Source organism: Falco cherrug, chromosome Z (assembly GCF_023634085.1).
Source record: "Falco cherrug isolate bFalChe1 chromosome Z, bFalChe1.pri, whole genome shotgun sequence".
NCBI lineage: Eukaryota > Metazoa > Chordata > Aves > Falconiformes > Falconidae > Falco > Falco cherrug.
The window spans coordinates 58,404,788-58,423,340 of NC_073720.1; the positions used below are offsets into that span (position 1 = coordinate 58,404,788).

Genomic DNA, 18,553 nt, shown 5'->3' on the forward strand with positions numbered 1-18,553 from the left:
CTGCCTGGCACTCGAGTCACCTCTGCAGGGCAATCCAGAAAGACGTTTCAACTCTCAGGGCCCTGCTGACTTGGCGCCTACTGCCTCCCCAGCGCAGCCCCGGCCCCCCGCCGCAGGAAGCCCCGGCGCGCCGCGGCCGGCTCAGGGCTGCCCTCCGAGGGGCTGCTCGCCTCGGGGCCCGGCGCGGCCTCTCCCGCCCCAGCCGCCACCAGGGCCTCGGCCTCCACCTCACAGACACCAGCACCGGGCCCGGTTTCACCGACAGAAGGACGCGCGGGAAGGACGGGGACACGGCCGCAGGGCGCCACCCGGGCCCGGCTCGGGTCCGCCCCGCCACAGGGCGCGGGGCTGCCGCCTGCCGCTGGGACGCGCCGCCCGCAGCTGGCCGAGGCCGGAGGCCGCCCCCGCCACTAGCTGGCAGCCGGCACGCCGCTGCGGCTCCGCCCTCCGCCCCGGCGCGGGGGCGGGGCGGGCCGGGCCGAGCCGAGCTAAGCGGGTCGCGCCGCACTCACCGGCCTCGCTGCGCCTTCCGCTTCAGGCCCTGCCACCCTGGATTGCAGGTAGCAGGCGGGGATGGCGGCGCGGCCTCGGGCCCTGCCTGCGCCTCCCGGAGCGGTTACCGGACCGGGGTCGGCGGGTGGGCTCAGGAAGGGCGGTAGGGCCAGGGCCAGCTTGGGCGGGAGCGGCGCCGTGCGGTGGGGCCGAGGCGCGGCGTGGGGCGGCCGAGATTGTTGTGGGGGCGCTGGGAGCGAGCCGCGGCGGGGCGCCGTAGCCGTGTCACCCGCGGGCCTGGCCGGGCGTCGCGGGGAGCCGCTCGGCTCCTCCCCTGCCCCCTCCCCGCGGTGCCCAGCGCCGCCGCGGGTCCCCGCCCCGCTGGGGGCCGCGGGCGGGGGCGCGTAAGGCGGGCTGTCCTCCTGCAGCGCGGCGGGCCCGGCGCCCGTCCCGCGGCCGCCTCTTCCGTTGGCCGAGCGGCGGCCCCCGCGCTCCCAGCCCACGGCGGCCTGGCGCCCCGCCGCAGCAGCTGGCTGCAGTGGAAGTGAGCAGGCGGAGAGGCGCGCCGGGCGCCTGGGGCTGCGGGGCGGGTCTGGGGGGACGCGGGTGCTGGAGCCGGTGCCCGCGTGCGGGAGGCCGTGGCGGGCGGCGCGTAGAGCCCGGGGCCTGCGGGGGGGCAGCCCGGGGCCTGCGGGGGGGCGGCCCGGGGCGCCGCCTGCGCCGGGGGCGCGGGGTGACCGGGCCGGGGTCACCTGTTGGCGCCTCGCCAGTCTCAGCCTCGCACGGCGCGCAGGACCCGTGCCGTTCCCGGCACTCGGGCAAGTGCTCAACCTGAATGTGACAGTTAACAAAGCGCAGTAGTGCCCAGCTTTCCGTCGGTAGCGTAGTGTGTCTCTGTAACAAATCTTGCTTGGTGAAGAGTAGGCAGAGGCTCAAAGCTCTGTTTAAACATTGATTGTACTGTCTGTGATACTCACTGCGTTTGTGCAATCTGATGTGCATTAATGTGTTACTACTTTACAGAGCGGGAAGCTTGCTAAGCTGCTTTGATATACTGGCAGGTGTGTTTTGCAAATTCTGTCTCTGCATGTTGAAGTATTGAGGGAGTGTCCCTGGAACAGTTGAGGTGCTGTTTTGAGTGGTCTACAGATATGCAGGAAAATAGTATTGAGTCTTAATTTCTTCATATAAAAGTTATTTATATGTTGTTTTGCGTAGGGGTTTTAGCTGGCATCAGTGTGGGTGTGTATGTACCTATTACAAAGAAAACAGCAAATTACATGCATTAGTAGATGTTTTCTGTGAACATATCTTTGCCTGTTAGCGAGCTCTCTGGAGTGGGACAGTACGTCAGTGTACAGGCATACACGCATGCTTGCATAGCTGCATGTGGAAATCGTGGATGGCAGAAGCCTGCAGTTACAGAGATCTCGGTGGGAGTGATGGAGAGGGTCAGTGATGGGGAAAAGGACTTGCGGCTTGTACCAGTGATTGGCAGACTTCTGACACCGCTCGTCCTGAATACAGCAAGAGTCCTTGGAGCATTTCCAGGAGGGGTGTAGTGAGGGCTGCAGAACCAATGCCCTGTTCTGTGACGGGTAGTAGAATTGTGCAGTACCGATTCTCCTTCCTTCCTTTTTCCACATCATCTCCCTTACTGAAAGCTTCTCCTCCCACTACCCTGCTGCTGTTGGTGTATTCTGTCTTAAGTGCTGTACTTGCTGTTACTCATTTTTTCTGCCCCCCCCTTGAGGAAGAGTGCTTGTTGGAATAATGAAGATGGAGGAGGGTGGCTCTCACTGTGACTTTGAAATGGAGGGAAGTGAGGCAATGGCAGGGCAATCACTGAAATTTAAGTTCTTGTGTAACAGTGCCAACATTGTAGCATGGCTTTCTTTATAATCTCTTTGATGAGCCTTATGCTGCTGATTTGGCCACCAGGCATGCATAATCGTGTGCAAATACAGTATATTATGGTAAAGTCAGATGAACTGAGTATTCTCTGCTTGCCCTAGTTTTAAGTTTAATACAAATTTACTGTACTTACATGTGCTGTTGGGCTTTTATTTTTTTGTATTCCATACTTGCATTACACTTAAACAGTTGTTTTTAGGTAGTGTGATAGTATGGGAAGGAACATTTGAGGAGGAAGGAAAGGATAACTTTCAAACCATTCTATAGGTAATTCTAGTAAGCTTGAGGAAGTGACCTTTAGTCACATTTAGTAGATGATATAAATGAATGAGACACCTTTCCAACAAACGTCTAAATATCTGCTGCAGGTTACATCAAGTTTAAGGCAAGGAACTGATCATTTAAAGTGCTTCAGTTAAAAAAGAAAGCCAAAAAACCTGCATTGCATTGATTAAACATTTTTCCAGATATGTTTGAGTAGGTCTTATTTTTAACTATTATCTTTCTTTGAATAGCTGTTCCTAGTCAAAGGCTGAATATAATAGTTATTCTGAAACTACAATGTAAAAAATAATATCTGCAGAGCTGTATTTTCAGATATGGCAATATAGGATACTACCAAACATGCATTTCTTGTCTGACAAAATAATGGAGACACTCTGTTAGCATTTTGGTTTTTAAAGATAAAATCAGTATTTATTCAGTGAAATCTGTAATACTTTTAAAAAATCTGCTCCCCCTCCCCATCTATATTTTTAAAAGGCAGTTTAATATTTGTTGGCAGGTCAGGTTGTGGTGTGGCTTTCTGTTGTTTTTTTCCAAGTGAGCTAACTTAAAACGGGAGATAAGAGAACTTTGAAAATGAAACTTTGATTTTGGTTGGTGAGAAGATGCAAATAAAAATACAGAGAAATAAAGTGCAAATATAAGGAAAACATTCTGTTATCTTAGTAGCCAACTAAAGAATAAAAATTATTTGGTTTATGGTATGCATCATCTTCATTACATGTGTCTCACGGTTTCATCTTTTGATGAGTAGTGACAGTAAACTTTGTGCTGGCCAGGAGCATCAGAGTGCTGAAGGAGGTTGGAGGGAAGCGTTCATCTATGATTCCATCCAGTAAGGAAATCGTATTGCTCATTTAAAGGACTCTACATAATTTCAGAAAAGCTACCCTCTGTTAAACATTTCCCTGTAATGTTGCTTGGCAGAGAGATATTAGAAGTTAAATGGCATTCTTTCCCACCATTTTCTTTTACTTTCCCTGCTTGTTAAGTCTGCTCATACAAAATGTATTGGCCTGGGCCGGCTCTTGGAATTCCATCTGTCTCTTTTTCTGTGTAAATTGTGTGCTCTTGTCATGCTGATCTGGCCTGAGCTAGTTGCTGGAGTTGCCAGTTGTACTTCCTCAGTAATTCACTTGGGATCCCCTTCACTTTTAAAAGGTTGTTTCCTGGATCATAATTGCTTTCTGTTTAAACCTGCATTAATAATAAGAATAATTAACAAACTAGTTAAATAGTTCTTGCTTCTAGAAACTATATAAATATATAAAATATGTAGGAACATATTATAAATTGATTTAACCTTCTTTTGCAAAACATCTAGTAACTACTTGCTCTGTATATACCATATGGTATTTATTGTCCAGTATACTGGATTGCTGAAGGGCTTCACCTGTTGACAAGAACACCCCACCACCACCACTAATCTGTAGGTAACTTGACTAGCTTTTTTGTGGTCTGCATCATATCCTGAAGCTATTGCATTTGCTATATTAATTCAGTAATATTAATCTGTTTTCTTAAGGCCTGCAGGATCATAACATATGCTTTTTGCATAATTTCATTTTCTTGCATGTAATTCTGTGAAAAAACTTGTGCTATACTTTGTTCTTACTCCATCAGAATGCCCTCTGATGTGGTGCAACAATTTATTGTTACCTCCATCCTCTTTTTCTTTTAGCTTAGTTTGGAATTTCTCCTAAGGAACAGCAAAAGGTTGTGAAGAATGTGTATGTTTATTGATGACTTTCATGAGCTTGTTCTCTGTGATATTTTTTTTTTTTTTACACACATCCCCCCCCCCCCCCCCCCCCCCCCCCGCCACACACCCTTCTACAAACGTGGTATCAATCTAAAACAACTATTGGGAACCTTCAAGAGCATGGTGAAGCAGCGTTAGTCAAAGTCCCTTCAGCTGAAGGTAAAGAGCATGGTTAAAAACAACCATCTGGTTCTGGCAGCATGTGCAGCAGTATCACCAGCTTGTACCGGAAGAACCTACAAGCTGCGTGCAACTCAAAGTCTAGCCCCAGTCTAGAAAAAGAAATGTGGCACCTTTGTGGGTACTCTTACATAGCTGAATGTTAGCTTGCTTTTTCCCTTTCAACTAAACATTTCACTTGTTTTAGTTGCAGATTGGAAATAAATATTTCCAGGAAACTTTGCCCTTCAAGAACGTATTTCCATCAGCATATTTAAGTGACAGAGAAACAAGGTAGGATTTTTAAGAGCACATACTGTATGTATGTGACTTTTCCTTTCCAGACTGCAAGGGGAAAGACATAGACCTTATTCTTCTGCTTCACAAATAGAAACAATAATTAAAAGTATGGTCTGGGTGACATTACTTGCCTGATCTTTGATAGACAAACACTGTGTTGTTTAAGTGCATTGCATGTATTAAGTAATGGGAGCACAGAGACTGGGAAGTGTCAAAACTGACTCGGTGTCTCTGGCCAGTGTGTTTGACTCTTCTACAGAGTTGGCATTGCTGAATCCATTGCCATCTTTCCATTCTGTCATCTGCTTATTCCAATCATGAGCATTTTATCAATGAGACAGATCTTTGTGGTTCTTAAGAAATGGTACTACCTGCAGGCTTGGCATCTGGCAATAAGGAATCTGTTCTCAAAAAGATAAAATAAAAACGGTGGTTGGATTGACAGAAATGTAATGTTCATCCTAAACAAAAAAAGGGATCTTCTCAAATCAGTTCAGATTCTAGTTGAGAAGGTAATTAACAACGTAAATACCGATTTACAGAGTACCAGTTCTTTTGCTGAGAGCAACTTATTGTGGTGGTTTCAAAATAATGCAGGCTTCCTACAAAACACAGGAGTGTCAAGGGAAGCCCCTCTAAATCTTTGTCCTGTTTAAGTATTGAGTAATTAAAGTTGATATTTTTTGAGGCATACATCTCTTCAGAAAGACACTAAGTAGTATATTTTAACAGAAAAAATAAAAAATGATCAGGAAAAAACCACAAGTGAAAGACTCCAACAACAAATGAGTTAAAGTGTGTATTTTAGCATGGTGTCATGTTAAGACATTGGTGTCCCCCATGGGTCTGTTTTTTTGGTTGTCCCATGCTAATTTTTGAGTTGTATCTGACACCTTCGTGAAAGATTAAATCATCAGAAAGCCTTTATATTTGCAAAATGTGGAGGTTTTGATGGTTTTACCCTCAAAGAAATATCCCAATCATATTAATATATTCTTTGGGGTAATACAGTGATTTATAGTAGTTAACATACTGTTAGCTAACCAAGTTTCTGTTCATTATTCCTCTTCTGTGTTTTAGACAATTTTTTCAGCATTGAGATGGATTGGGTCAGATTAATTTCTGTGCACAGCCTGCTTTATAATATAAAGTGAATTGATAAAATATTGTAAATTCTTAATGAAGTGAATTGTATTCTGGAAGCACTTCTGGTGTGTACTGGTGAAGTGAATCCTGTTGGTAACTTATTTTCAGTTATTTTCTATACATTTTAAATATGGAAAGCAGCAGCAAAGAAAAGGATATGCCATCTTTTTATCTTCTCCTTGTTTTCATTCCATAGTAAATCTTTAATGATAAATTTACTTGAATTAGTGTCACTCCATTGTCATTCTTTTTGAGAAGGAGGATGACAAGACAGCTATGATCTGAAGAAATAATTTTTTTCAACTGAAGTACTGTTTTTGTTAGTGTTGTAGTTGATGCTGAGAATTACTGACAGGCTTGTACCACTACCCAGCAATGAACGCAGCAGTCATCTAATGCCTTATAACCATGGAAATGTCCTAGAAATGCAATCAAAAAAAATTAAATATGTATTTGTAGGTAATGGTATCTACATTCATAGGTACTGTGAATCTCTTGAATTATTTTATTTTATAGAAGTCTTCTAAATAATATTTCTCTGTGGTTTTTTTTTTAAAAGCATGTTGAAGCCGTATGGCAGGTTGAGTAACTCCCATTAAAAGTCTTGGGGAAAGAACAGTTGAACGTATATTCTGAGTTTTGGACCCTTGCCTGTGGAGCTGGCCAGTCATTCCTCTCACCAGCTAGCAGTGCTGCTCACTTGACCTTCTGATACTTATGCCACCAGCTTCTGATGCTACTGTTGCTTTCGAGTGTCTATCAGACTTATTTGTAGGGCTGTTCTTTGCACTGAAGCACAGAAATGGAAGTTCTGCAGTTTCCTGCTCGAGGTTGCCGATGTGAAGGCTTTTTTCCTCTTAATTTTCTTTTGTACTGTTATTGGCCAACGAGTTGTAATTGTTTGGTAGTGAACTCCTGCCTCCTTCCCTCCTGCTTGTAGTTACTCTTCAAAGTTGATTGCTTTTTGTTACCAGGGCACACACCCATCTTTCAAACAGGAGTTAATTTTATAAGCTGTGTTCGGAGAAAGCGCTGTGTTCTGAGAAGAGCCTCTGTGTTGCTTTCAAGTTCACAAGGCTTTATTAACTCAAAGCACATGAAGAAAATCTTTCTCCCCTCCCTTTCTTTAGGGCAGATATAGCTGTGGCAAGAGATTGTTGGTTTTGTGGGTGGGTTTTTTTGTTGTTGTTGCTGTTTATATGTGACTAGATAACATGATCAGTTTCTAACCTTGCTGTGTGACTTTTATTTGTACTTTTTCTAGCATCATTTCAGCTTTTTAACAGAATGGCTTGAGTTTTCCTAGGAGATTACTGGAAAGATTTCTGAAGTGCAGGGTAAAAATCAGGAATTAAAAGAACAGGGACAGCTAAATATTTAGGTTTCTTGCCTAAAACCACAGGGTGGCCGAAAGTTTTAATGCAGAATTTTTCTGTGCTGTGCCTCCAGTAACCATGGTTCTTGACAGTGCAGGAACTGTAATTTCTGCTCAAGGAATTGTCATGAATATCTCTAACTCAGTGGCTGAAACCTCACCATATTTATTGCCTCACTGCTAGGTATTGTGCTAAGGTAGTAAAAAACAACTGCTGCTATTCCAAAAGTTCTAACTGACTCCATGTATATATTTCAAAGTCAAATAAATATATTGGGCAACATTCTTGAGTTTTATGTGGGTGTTTTTTTTCAGTGGAAAAAGATTTTGATGATTGATTCTTTATTTAGGTTTTGTTGTGCTACTGTATTGTTGAATTCAAAATGCTTAAAAGCTGACTGGATGAAGTATATCTGTACAAGCAGTGGTACACAGACTGGTGATGAAGAATCCTAAGTAGACCACAGTTGTGAGAACTGAAAAAGGATGTTTAAGGCTAAAGGAACATTAGTAATAGTTTCTCCATAATAGAAGTTTGTAAGTGGCAAATAAAATCCCCTTCTGCAAAACTATGGGGATTTTGTTTTTCCTAGTTTATTAGGATAGGGAGCAGCAGGTTTATTTGAGACTAAGCAGGGAATCAGAGATGGGAGCATCCTTCCCAGTCCCTAATCAGAAACAGAGTATGCTTAAATTTTGCATGAGCGTGGATTATTTTCATTTGCAAGTGAGATTTGCACACAGCTTCCCCTCTTATTTTAAGGCAAATGAATAGAGATTGATCGTGGTGGCATTTTGGGGAGTATCTAATTGCAGAAGTTTGCATAAAGTATTCCTTTGTTTGTTGCATCTAAGCCTCAGAATGGCAGCAAGTAGCAGCTTTAGAAGTTTGCAAACTGATAATGGCATGTTTGAAGTCAGTCTTGTTGGTGAAGCGTTAGTGAGCTTTTGAATGTGGTTTATGGCCACCTAAATTCTGAATTGTTTCTGCTTGACACTTGCATACTAACTTCCCTTCTTTGAGTGTCATTGCCTTGAACACACACAAAGCTATGCTGAATTTTTTGTGAGCTGTGTTGGCTAGAGAGCCACTAGTTACTGTTCAAAGCAAAGGTGAGGCTGACAGTGGAGGAAGCATGGATTTGGAAACAGATGTGACCTTTCTATTTTGTGAAGTAGCTGTGTCATGGAGGTGGTGCAGATGATGCTGAAAACAAAGAAATTAAAGTAACTAAGCCTTTTCTGTGTTCAGGCATCCATTGGTGTATGCCTGCTGTGATAGTGACCTTGTCTTTGCCTGTTAAGAGATGGTAATGGCTTGTGGCAGTTGTATACCTGTAAAGGCACCAGGCAATGTGTTTGGAATAGTTGTGAGGGAGGAACGGTCAAGGCAAAATAATCTGTTTCCAAAAGAAATAGAAAAACAAAAAATTACCGTAGAATTCAGATATTGGTTATTCTTAAGATGCTTTAAGAGTCTTGTGCTATATTCATTAAACACTAGTATACAGTTTCCTATACTAGTATAGGAATATATACTATATACTAGTAAGAAATGCATTTGAATAAAATAGTGTGAGTTCGGTTGATAGTGAATAAGTTAATAGGGTTTTTGGGGGAGTGGGGGATTGTTGGTGACCTGTAAAGACAGCTGTTGACCAGCCAGGGTGCCATTCTATGAATCTAAAGCAAGCTGTCCTCACATTTGGAAGACAGAAGCATTGTAGTACCCTCGGTAGACAGGCCTAGTCCATGGTTGTACCTGACTGAGGTAAAAGCTGTTAGTTTGGTTTTTTTTTTTAAAGCTTTGTTTACTGAGATTATTGGCAATAGAAAAAACACACAGCTGAATATGGCAGAAGTTGCTGTGGATGTAGATGGCCTCAGAGGTGAGGGACCATAAAGAGTCACATGGATTAAAAGGATGGAAAAATGGACTGGAAAGGTGCTTCTTTTTTGTGTACAATGCTTCTCAAATGTTTTTAATGTTTAAGAATATCAGGAGTATATTTATGGTATCTTATCTTGGAATTTTTTTTAATATAATTTTTAAAGGTAGATGTTAGTGATAGTTTTGTTATGCGATACCCTGCAAAGCATGAGGTGAAGCTGAACAGGGAAGTGCTGGTCATGACTTCTGGGGGAAAGAAAATTTTCCTGCGGTCCTCTTCATATTTCTGATCAAGCTGTGTTTTATTTTTAGGAGGATAGCATTGTGATAAAAATGGAAGTTGACGTAAATGGAGAGGCCAGAAGTACCCTGTCTACCCTCCCTGTGCCTCTTGCTGAGGTGAGTCCTGTGGGCAGAATGGAAGCAGAGAAGCCCCGCTGTTCCAGCACCCCCTGCTCACCAATGCGGCGGACAGTTGCAGGATATCAGATCCTTCACATGGATTCTAATTACCTGGTTGGCTTCACAACTGGAGAGGAGCTGCTAAAATTAGCCCAGAAGTGTACAGGAAGTGAAGAGAATAAAGGGGAATCTGGGCCAAACTGGCATTCCAAACAGCTTGATTCTGGACTTACGCGTTCCTCCCGTTTGTACAAAACTAGAAGTAGGTACTATCAGCCATATGAGATCCCAGCAGTAAATGGAAGGAGGAGACGACGGATGCCCAGCTCAGGGGATAAATGCACTAAGGCTTTGCCTTATGAACCTTACAAGGCACTTCATGGTCCCCTGCCTCTTTGCCTTTTAAAAGGTAAAAGGACTCATTCAAAATCTCTGGACTACCTCAATTTAGATAAAATGAGTATTAAGGAACCTGCTGACACAGAAGTGCTACAATACCAGCTCCAACACCTTACGCTTAGAGGGGACCGTATGTTTGCAAGAAATAACACATGAGCTGTCATCCTGAATTTAGAACCAATTTCTGATTATTTCTCTGTTGCTGCGAAAATCCACTGTTGTACTGTGTACATGACTGTCCACGCTGTAGGCAGTTGTATCAGCTAAATGTTATCAAAAAGTAACCTTATTTTAATAGAATCTTGTCAATGCAGTGCATTACAACTACTTGGAGAGAGAAATCTTTCCTGAGCAAGCAGCTTCTGATGCAAATTTGACTGCAGCTGGTGAATATTTCTTTGGACATCTTGTCCAGGTTTCAACTGGGATAGAGTTAATTTTCTTTTTGTTAGCTGATGCAGTGCTATGGTTTGATTTGGTGTAAGAACAATGTTGATAACATACTAATGTTTTTAGCTGTTGCTAGGTAATCTCTACTAAATCAAGGACTTTCAGTTTCTCAGGCCCTGCCAGTGAGAAAGCTGGAGGGGCACAGGAAATTAATTGAGAGGGGACACAGACAGGACAGTGACCACAACTAGCCAAAGTTGGATATTCCATACTGTAGAACATCATGCCAAGTATATAAACTGGGGGGAGTTGGCTGGGGCCTGTGGATCACTGCGCAGAGACTGGCTCGGCATCAGTCAGCAGGTGGTGAGCGATTGTACTGTGCATTACTTGAGTTTTTTTCCCCCTCTTTCCCTTTGGGTTTTATTCCTCTCCCCTTCTCCCTCCTCTTCATTACAGCTGTTATTATTATTTTTATTATTAGTGTTTAGTTTATTTTATTTCAATCATTAAATTGTTCTTACCTCAACGCTCCAGTTTTACCTTTTCCCTCAATTCCTCTCCCCATCCTTTGGAGTCTGGGGGAGTGAGCGAGCAGCTGCATGGTACCGAGTTGCTGGCTTGGTTAAACCATGACACACCTTTTGATAAAGAAAAAAAAAGTGTTTGATTTTTGGGTTTGGGAAGTTTGGGTTTTTTGTAGTTAGATCTAGTATTTACAGTAATTTAACACTGGAAAAATTGGTGATGTCTGCCTCGTTGCGAATTTTGGCTTGATGTTAGAAATCGCTCTTGGATAAGTACTCAAGTTTAGGAAGTTTTTGGCTTTAGTTCATGTTCCTGTATTCTACAGGAAAATGTAGAAAAAGGTGAAGTTTTTTGCTTGGTCTATATTTTTTTTTTTTTACATAATTGAGAAGAAAATTAGCTTGGCTAAATTGGATCACTTGCTAGTTAAACAATCCAATTCAAACACTTTCAAACCGTGCTGTCACTGGTGATGGTGAGATTCACTCATAAAGCAAATTTCTGCTGCTTGAATCCTGTTAAATTATTTTTTAGTTTGTGTACTGAAGTAATTGCTTTACCTCCTCTGTTCTGTAAAACTTGTTCAGGGTATTTGGTTTATTAAAACCAAACCTTTTGGGGATTGAAATTTTTTTGTCATTGTTAGTGGGATTTATTTTTTACACTGTATTGACACGCAAACAAGGATTTACTGCAGATTCCAGTAAATACACTGGAATGGCCACATTGGTATGCCAATAATGTTTTTAATTCTAATTCATTATTTCTTTATCATTTATAGTAATGGAAGGTGTCAGATAACTTCAGCATTGCTTTGGAAGTGCACTTGATTTGAAGCACTGAACACCTGAGGTCTGGAAGGCTGATTATTTTTTTTTTTAGTTAGTTGTTTGGTGGGTTTTTTTGGATGGAGTGCAGGTGAAGTATTTCGGTATTAGCATTGAAGAGATTATCCTGGATTATACAACAGAGTAGATTGAATACATTGGGTTACTTTTGTTAAGATTTTTTTTATTCAAACATGACATTAAATGCAGTTTTGACAGCTGTATTACTAGATGTGTTTAAAACATTATAGTAACATGTTTAAAAATGAAAAATAGTTTTCAGATCTTTTTTTAGGTGCAGTCTTTTACTAGAGCAGCGTGCAACTTGGTTTTGCTGATGACTGCTGCAGAAGTTAAAAATGAGATCACATTGTTTTGAAACATAAATTAGTTCATCAGCTATTTCTGGTAGAATTAAGATATTTTTTTGTTGGTTGGTTGGTTGGTTTATAATTCAGAATTAATAGAAGGCACTAGTATAGTGAAATTCACTGTGGAAAACGAAGAGGAGTTCTCATTCTGTCACTGCTTCCACAGTTGTAAATGAAGGCAGCCCAGTAGCCTGCATTTTGCTGGTTTGGTTTTGGGTTTTTTTTTTTGAGTTATTGTAATATCTGCAACGAAGTGATGTGTTTTCTGAAAGTTAACTACACCTGTGTAAATTTAATGCATTGAACAATGATCTTGAAAGTAAAATCTTCCTATATAGTCTTTAGTTTGAAAAACAGAATATGGTCAAATGCCAAAGAGATGGGGATTTTGTTTAAGGAATAAACACCACTGTTTATTGAAATACTCTATGAAACTGTATTTCTGGCTGCAAAATAAAAAGGGTGGTATAAAAGTCTATTGTTGTGGAGTCTTTTGCTGTGTAGGAGAAAGAGGACATTTGAAAAATACAGCTTTAGACCAGGGATCATTTAAGAACAATGTTAAACCAGGGGTCTTGGACTTCTGTAAAATAGATGCTTAGGTTTGTTACTTTGTTTCAGGAAATGGGCCATTCAATTATTAATACTTTGTGCAGGTTTCTAATGTCATCCTGTGCCTTAATTCTATAGCTACACTAATAGGTTGATGGCTATCTAGACAAGTTCAAACAAAGTACTAACGCACCTTTTTAATCTGTTTGGTGATTTGCTTATGAAGATGCTTGCATGTGGTAATGTTTGCTTAACTCATACACATTTCCAGCTGTCATAGCATATGGGTAATACTACTTATAATAAGCAAAGAATTTTTAATGGATAACATAACTGTTACTTCTAACTCTTTCAGTGGTACCAAATAATCTGGAACTGAAATTATCCAACATAATCAGATTTTGATGTTCTGGATGTTTGGAAGGGTGGCCTGGCTGAAGTCAGTTACTAATGATAAACTTAATGTATGCTAAAAAGAAACAATGGGGGAAATTATCTTCAGTGAGAATACAAGCCTAAAAAATAGAAAAAAAATATTTGAGGAAGACTAATTTTATAGTGGGGCTGCATTACAGAAATGTAACTAAGTTTTTAAGTTGTAGGAAGAATGCAGATTTAAGACTGAAGACAATTAGGTTTTATTACAGTGCTAATAACTTCAAAGACAAGGTAAAACTTGGCAGCCAACAGTAAAAGTGCACATTTCTTTGCATGTTCTGTGAAGATTTGGCAAATACAGTTTTATTGATGATCTTTCTGGGGCCTTACTGCTTGCGTGAATGGTTTTCAGTGTTTTGATCTGTTAATTGGGCCATCAGTTTCCATGATGTGTGATTACACTGAACACTGAGTGGCAAAAACATGCAAATGGAATCCTCAGAAGAACAGACTTAATGTTTGGATTATTGATTATTCTTTTGTCTGTATCGCTCCACATTTTTTAGCCAGAGGTTAATTCCAAGTCCGTGAGAACCTTCAGATGACTGTGGTGGTTTTGCTAGTGAAATATTTTTTTCCTCTTTATTCCACCATAAAAGCACTCAGGGAAGATATTTATGTATTCAGGTATATAGAATATGGAAAACTTCCATTTTTGGAAGGAGCAAGGGGGTTCCCTAGCTGTCTGTGGTCCTTGTTTCTTGTAAAACCTAGGTATTGTTATGATACTTAAGCATAACAATCTTTTCTGTGAGCTGCTATTGTATGTGTTTGCGTCTGACACTTAACTGTGGATGCAGCTTGGGAGAGTGTAGGCTGTTACAAGATGCTGATAACTGACCTGAAAGTATCACAGATTCACTAAAAAATGTCTCTTGTGTCTCAGGAATCATTATCAAGCAATTCTGTGGCCTTTTATCCTTGCATCAGAGTGGTGAATTCCATCAATCAACAGCTACTTTACTTTCCTCCTCTATAATGCAGGGATCGTTCTTAATGATGGTACTCCCTCAGAAGCTGCCTTTGGTTGTTGCATTTGGCTGCTTCTGGATAGCAGTAGTTCAGATTCAGTGCTACTGTTCCAGTGCTGTTAAGTGCTAAATCTAATCTTGTGCATTTTTGTGCTATGGCTCAAGTGGTGGTAGTGGAGGAGGAACGTACTCCTCCATTTTCGATACCCAGTCTGCCCTACATCCTCCTTAACTTACAGTTAGCCTTAGTAGTTTGGTGGTAGAGGTTGGTATCAATGCAAACCTACAGAGGAGCTATCTAGGCCACATTAGAAGCACTGGGGAAAGACTGTCAGTCTGGGGGGTGGGGTGGGGAAATCCAGAATCAGCTGATTGAACTGAAAACAAAAGGGAAGGGAAGGATAGTAACTGACTACATTCCACCCATTTTTAGGAGACAGTTGTTTAAAAGCACATATGCTTCATCTTACCTATCAAAGAATTGGTCTGCAGTGAAACGAGGGGGAGGACAAAGGAGAGTTTTGCAGAATGCTTTTATTTCTGTGAAGAGTGGGAGGGCAGAAAGAATTCTCTTAGAATATAGCAGGTGAAAGGCTGGAGAAACAAATAGAAAACCTCAGATGGGCAGTGCTGTGTGAGTAGGAAGGCTGGAATAGCGTATGGCTTCAGCATCAAAACAAAGATGTGGAAGGAGATGGTGTGCTAGTCTCAAAACTCTAGAAACCAATTGTCCATATTTCTGGATGATGAAAGTGAAGAGAGATGTTTAGCAAAATGCGATTGGAGCTGGGCTGCAGTGAAGGTAGAAAAGAGCTTGAGGCTATGAGTGTACACCTGCATACTCATCGTAAGTTCAGATGAAATTTGGAACAGAGTTCTGAGGAAATAATAACTTTTTGCCACTTGAATATGGTCTGAATTAAAATCCTGTGGTGTTCTGGTGATATTCTGCAGCTCTACACAGGGACAATATGGAGATGGTGCAATTTCATAGTTCTTTGACAAAGCAAAGTCTAAACTGCCTGTGCACAAAGAACTTTTGTCTATTATGTTCCTTTTATTATTATTTTCAGTTTACAAAAAAAAAGCTTCAAGCTTCTTTATGTATTTGGTATAAATACCAATCATTATGTCTGGTAGGATTATTGCCCTATTTCATTTTGCTGTTTTGTCAGACTCTTGCCTGCTGAAGCTCCTGATGACCTGTTCTTCCTGTGAAGGTGAAAGAGACACAAGTGCTAAAATATGCAAGAACTCAGAACAGCATTAACAGCTTGAACCATATGAAAAATGGAGCAGGCCATGTTTTGCTGTAGTGCTTTGCATTAACCTATTTTTCAGAGACTTAAGAAATGTTGAAGAAAAGCATTAGGTACTGAAATGCTTCTAGAAGTCTATTTAAGGCCAGAAATACTGCAGCTATGCTTCACGGTGTGAACTGTAGATGCAAATCGATAAAACTACTGAGGGAGACATGTCATAGTGCACTGGAGTATCGGGTGGCAGAGCACCAACATCTTAAGCTAGATTAATGAGAGTGTAAGATTTCTTTTTTCCTGCTTAGCTCAATGAGTTAAGATTTTTTTTATTTGGGGCTAACATCTTCCAATTTTTATGTAGGAAACTAGAAAGATGTCCAGAATAAATACAGCTGCAAGCAACTGCCTGCATGTAAAATTTCTACCTGTCTATATTAATGTTTTCCATATACTTTAAAGCATTTCAGTGTTCAGCTGATATTATTTTAAAGTTACTTTTGGTAAAGAGATAATAGAAAAAAAAGCAGTATTGGAGGAAGAAATGCTGATGGGGTATCAGTTAAAATGGTAGACAAACTTTTGTGGAAATGGTCACAGTCCTATTAATTTAAAACTTTGAAGTAGAACTACAAACATGGCTAAAAAATTATTCATCACTCCAGGGAGCAGAGGTGGGACAAGATGTTACATATAAACTATTCAAATCTGTATATTCTGTGAGATGCAGTCATCTTTCAGAGGTGTCAAGTGTTTCACAAAAGTTAACCTTAGCATTTCAGAGGGGTTTTTAGAAGGCTGGTTTAGCCATTTCTTACAGAATCATTTAGGTTGGAAAAAACCTTTAAAATTATCAAGCTCAAATGTAAACCTAACATTGGTAAGTCCACCACTAAACCATGTCCCTAAGCACCACATCTACATGTTTTTTTAAACCTCTAGGGATGGTGATTCCACTACCTCCCTGGGCAGACTGTTCCAGTGCTTCCCCACCTCTTCAGTGAAGAAATTTTTCCTAATGTCCAACCTAAACCTCCCCTGGTACAACTTGAAGCCATTTCCTCTTGCTAGTTACCTGGGAGAAGAGACCTACCCCCACCTGCCTACAGCTTCCTCTCAGGTAGTTGTAGAGAGCAGTAAGGGCCCCCCCTTGAGCCTGCTTCTCTCCAGATTAAACAACCCCAGTTCCCTCAGCTGCTCCTCACAAGACTTGTGGTCCAGAGCCTTCACCAGCTTTTTTGCCCATCTGTGAACACGCTCCAGCACCTCTACAGCCCTCTTGTAGGGAGGGGCCCAAAACAGAACACACTGTTTGAGGTGCAGCCTCACCAGTGCCAAGTACAGGGGGACAATCACTTTTCTAGCCCTGCTGGCCACACTGTGTCTGACACAGGCGAGGATGCTGCTGGCCGCCTGGGCCCCCTGGGCACACTGCTGGCTCCTGCCCAGCCGGCCGTCACCCAGCACCCCCAGGCCCTTTCCCACCAGGCCCTTTCCAGCCGCTCTGCCCCAGCCTGTAGCGCTGCGTGGGGCTGGTGTGACCCAAGGGCAGGACCCGGCACTGAGCCCTGCTGAACCTCACACAACTGGCCTGGGCCCATCGGTCCAGCCTGCCCAGGTCCCCCTGCAGAGCCTCCTGCCCTCAGGCAGGTCAGCACTCCCCCTGCAACTTGGTGTCATCTGCAAACTCACTGAGGGTGCACTTGATCCCCTCATCCAGATAGTCAATAAGCAGACATTAAACAGAACTGGCCCCAGTCCTGAGCACTGGGAAACACCACTGGGCTGGCTGCCAACTGGGTTTAACTCCATTCACTACCACTCTTTGGGTTTGGCCTCTGTGTCAGTTTTTTACACCCAGTGAAGAATGCACCCCGTCCAAGCCATGAGCAGCCAATTTCTCTGGGAGAATTCTTGGGGGTGACAGTGTCAAATGCTTTACTAAGGTCCAGGTAGACAACATCTACAGCCTTTCACCTATCCTCCAGGTGGGTCATCTTGTCACAGAAGGAGATTGGGTTTATCAAGCAGGACCTGCCTGTCATAATTCCATGCTGGCTGGCCTGATTCCCTGGTTGTCCTGTGTGTGCAGCATGAAGGTGCTCAGGATGATCTGCTCCACAAGCTCCCCTGGCACCAGGGTCAGGCTGACAGGCCTGTAGTTCCCCAGATCCTCCTTTCCGCCCTTCTTGTAGATGGGTGTCACAATGGATAACCCCCAGTCTTCTGGGACCTCTCCAGTTAGCCAGGACAGCTGATAAATAATGGAGGGTGGTCTGGCGAGCCCCTCCACCAGCTCCCTCAGTACCCTCAGGTGGATCCAATCCAGCCCCATAAACTTTTGTACATCTAAGTGGAGCAGCAGGTCACTAACTGTTTCATCCTGGACCGTGGGGACTTCATTCTGCTCCTTGTCCCTGTCTTCCAGCTCAGGGGGCTGAATACTAGAGGGAAGCCAGTCTTGCTATTAAAGACTGAGGCAAAGAAGGCATTGAGTACCTCAGCCTGTTCCTCATCCCTTGTGGCAGTGTTCCCCACCACATCCAATAAAGGATGCAGGTTATCCTTGGCCCTCCTTTTATTTCTAATGTATTTGTTAAAACTTTTATTATCTTTTATGGCAGTGGCCAGCCCAAATTCTAGCTGGGCTTTCGTCTCTTTGACAACATCCTTGTGGTCCCCCAGAGCTGCCTGCCCCTTCTTCCAAAGGTGGGAAACTCTCCTTTTTCCCCTGAGTTCCAGCCAAACCTCTCTGTTCAGCCAGGCCAGTCTTCTCCTCCATGGGCTCATCTTTTGGCACATGGGGATGGCCTGCTCCTGTGCCTTTGAGACTGCCTTCTTGAAGAATTTCCAGCCTTTCTGCACCCCTTTGGCCCTCCAGGACTGTCTGCCAAGGGACTGTCAATCAGGCTCTTAAGCAGGCCAAAGTCAGCCCTCCACAAGTCCAAAGCTTCTAATAGTTTATAGTCCAAGGTTTATAATAGTTTATAATGTACTTGATTGGATTTCAAGATACGATGGCAAGTCAAAATGTTTTTTCTCTTGGCTTGAACCCTGGATTGCTGAAACTTTAAGATCAATTTCTGTATTCTTTT

General features: G+C 42.7%; 1 protein-coding gene across 6 annotated transcripts; it reads left to right on the forward strand.

Moving 5' to 3' along the window:
• The first annotated feature begins 404 nt into the window (after window positions 1–404).
• Window positions 405–12,717, forward strand: MACIR (macrophage immunometabolism regulator). 6 transcript variants are annotated; one of them, XM_055699372.1, is made up of 3 exons: window positions 430–560; window positions 4,821–4,906; window positions 9,637–12,717. In XM_055699372.1, the coding sequence occupies exon 3, from the start codon at window positions 9,658–9,660 to the stop codon at window positions 10,279–10,281; it is 624 nt and encodes a 207-aa protein (XP_055555347.1). In that variant the 5' UTR covers window positions 430–560; window positions 4,821–4,906; window positions 9,637–9,657; the 3' UTR covers window positions 10,282–12,717. The 6 variants fall into 6 exon arrangements, with proteins under 6 accessions (XP_055555348.1, XP_055555347.1, XP_055555352.1 ...); XM_055699375.1 differs by lacking the exon at window positions 430–560 and adding an exon at window positions 974–1,036; XM_055699374.1 differs by lacking the exon at window positions 430–560 and adding an exon at window positions 1,270–3,526.
• Window positions 12,718–18,553: the final 5,836 nt, after the last annotated feature.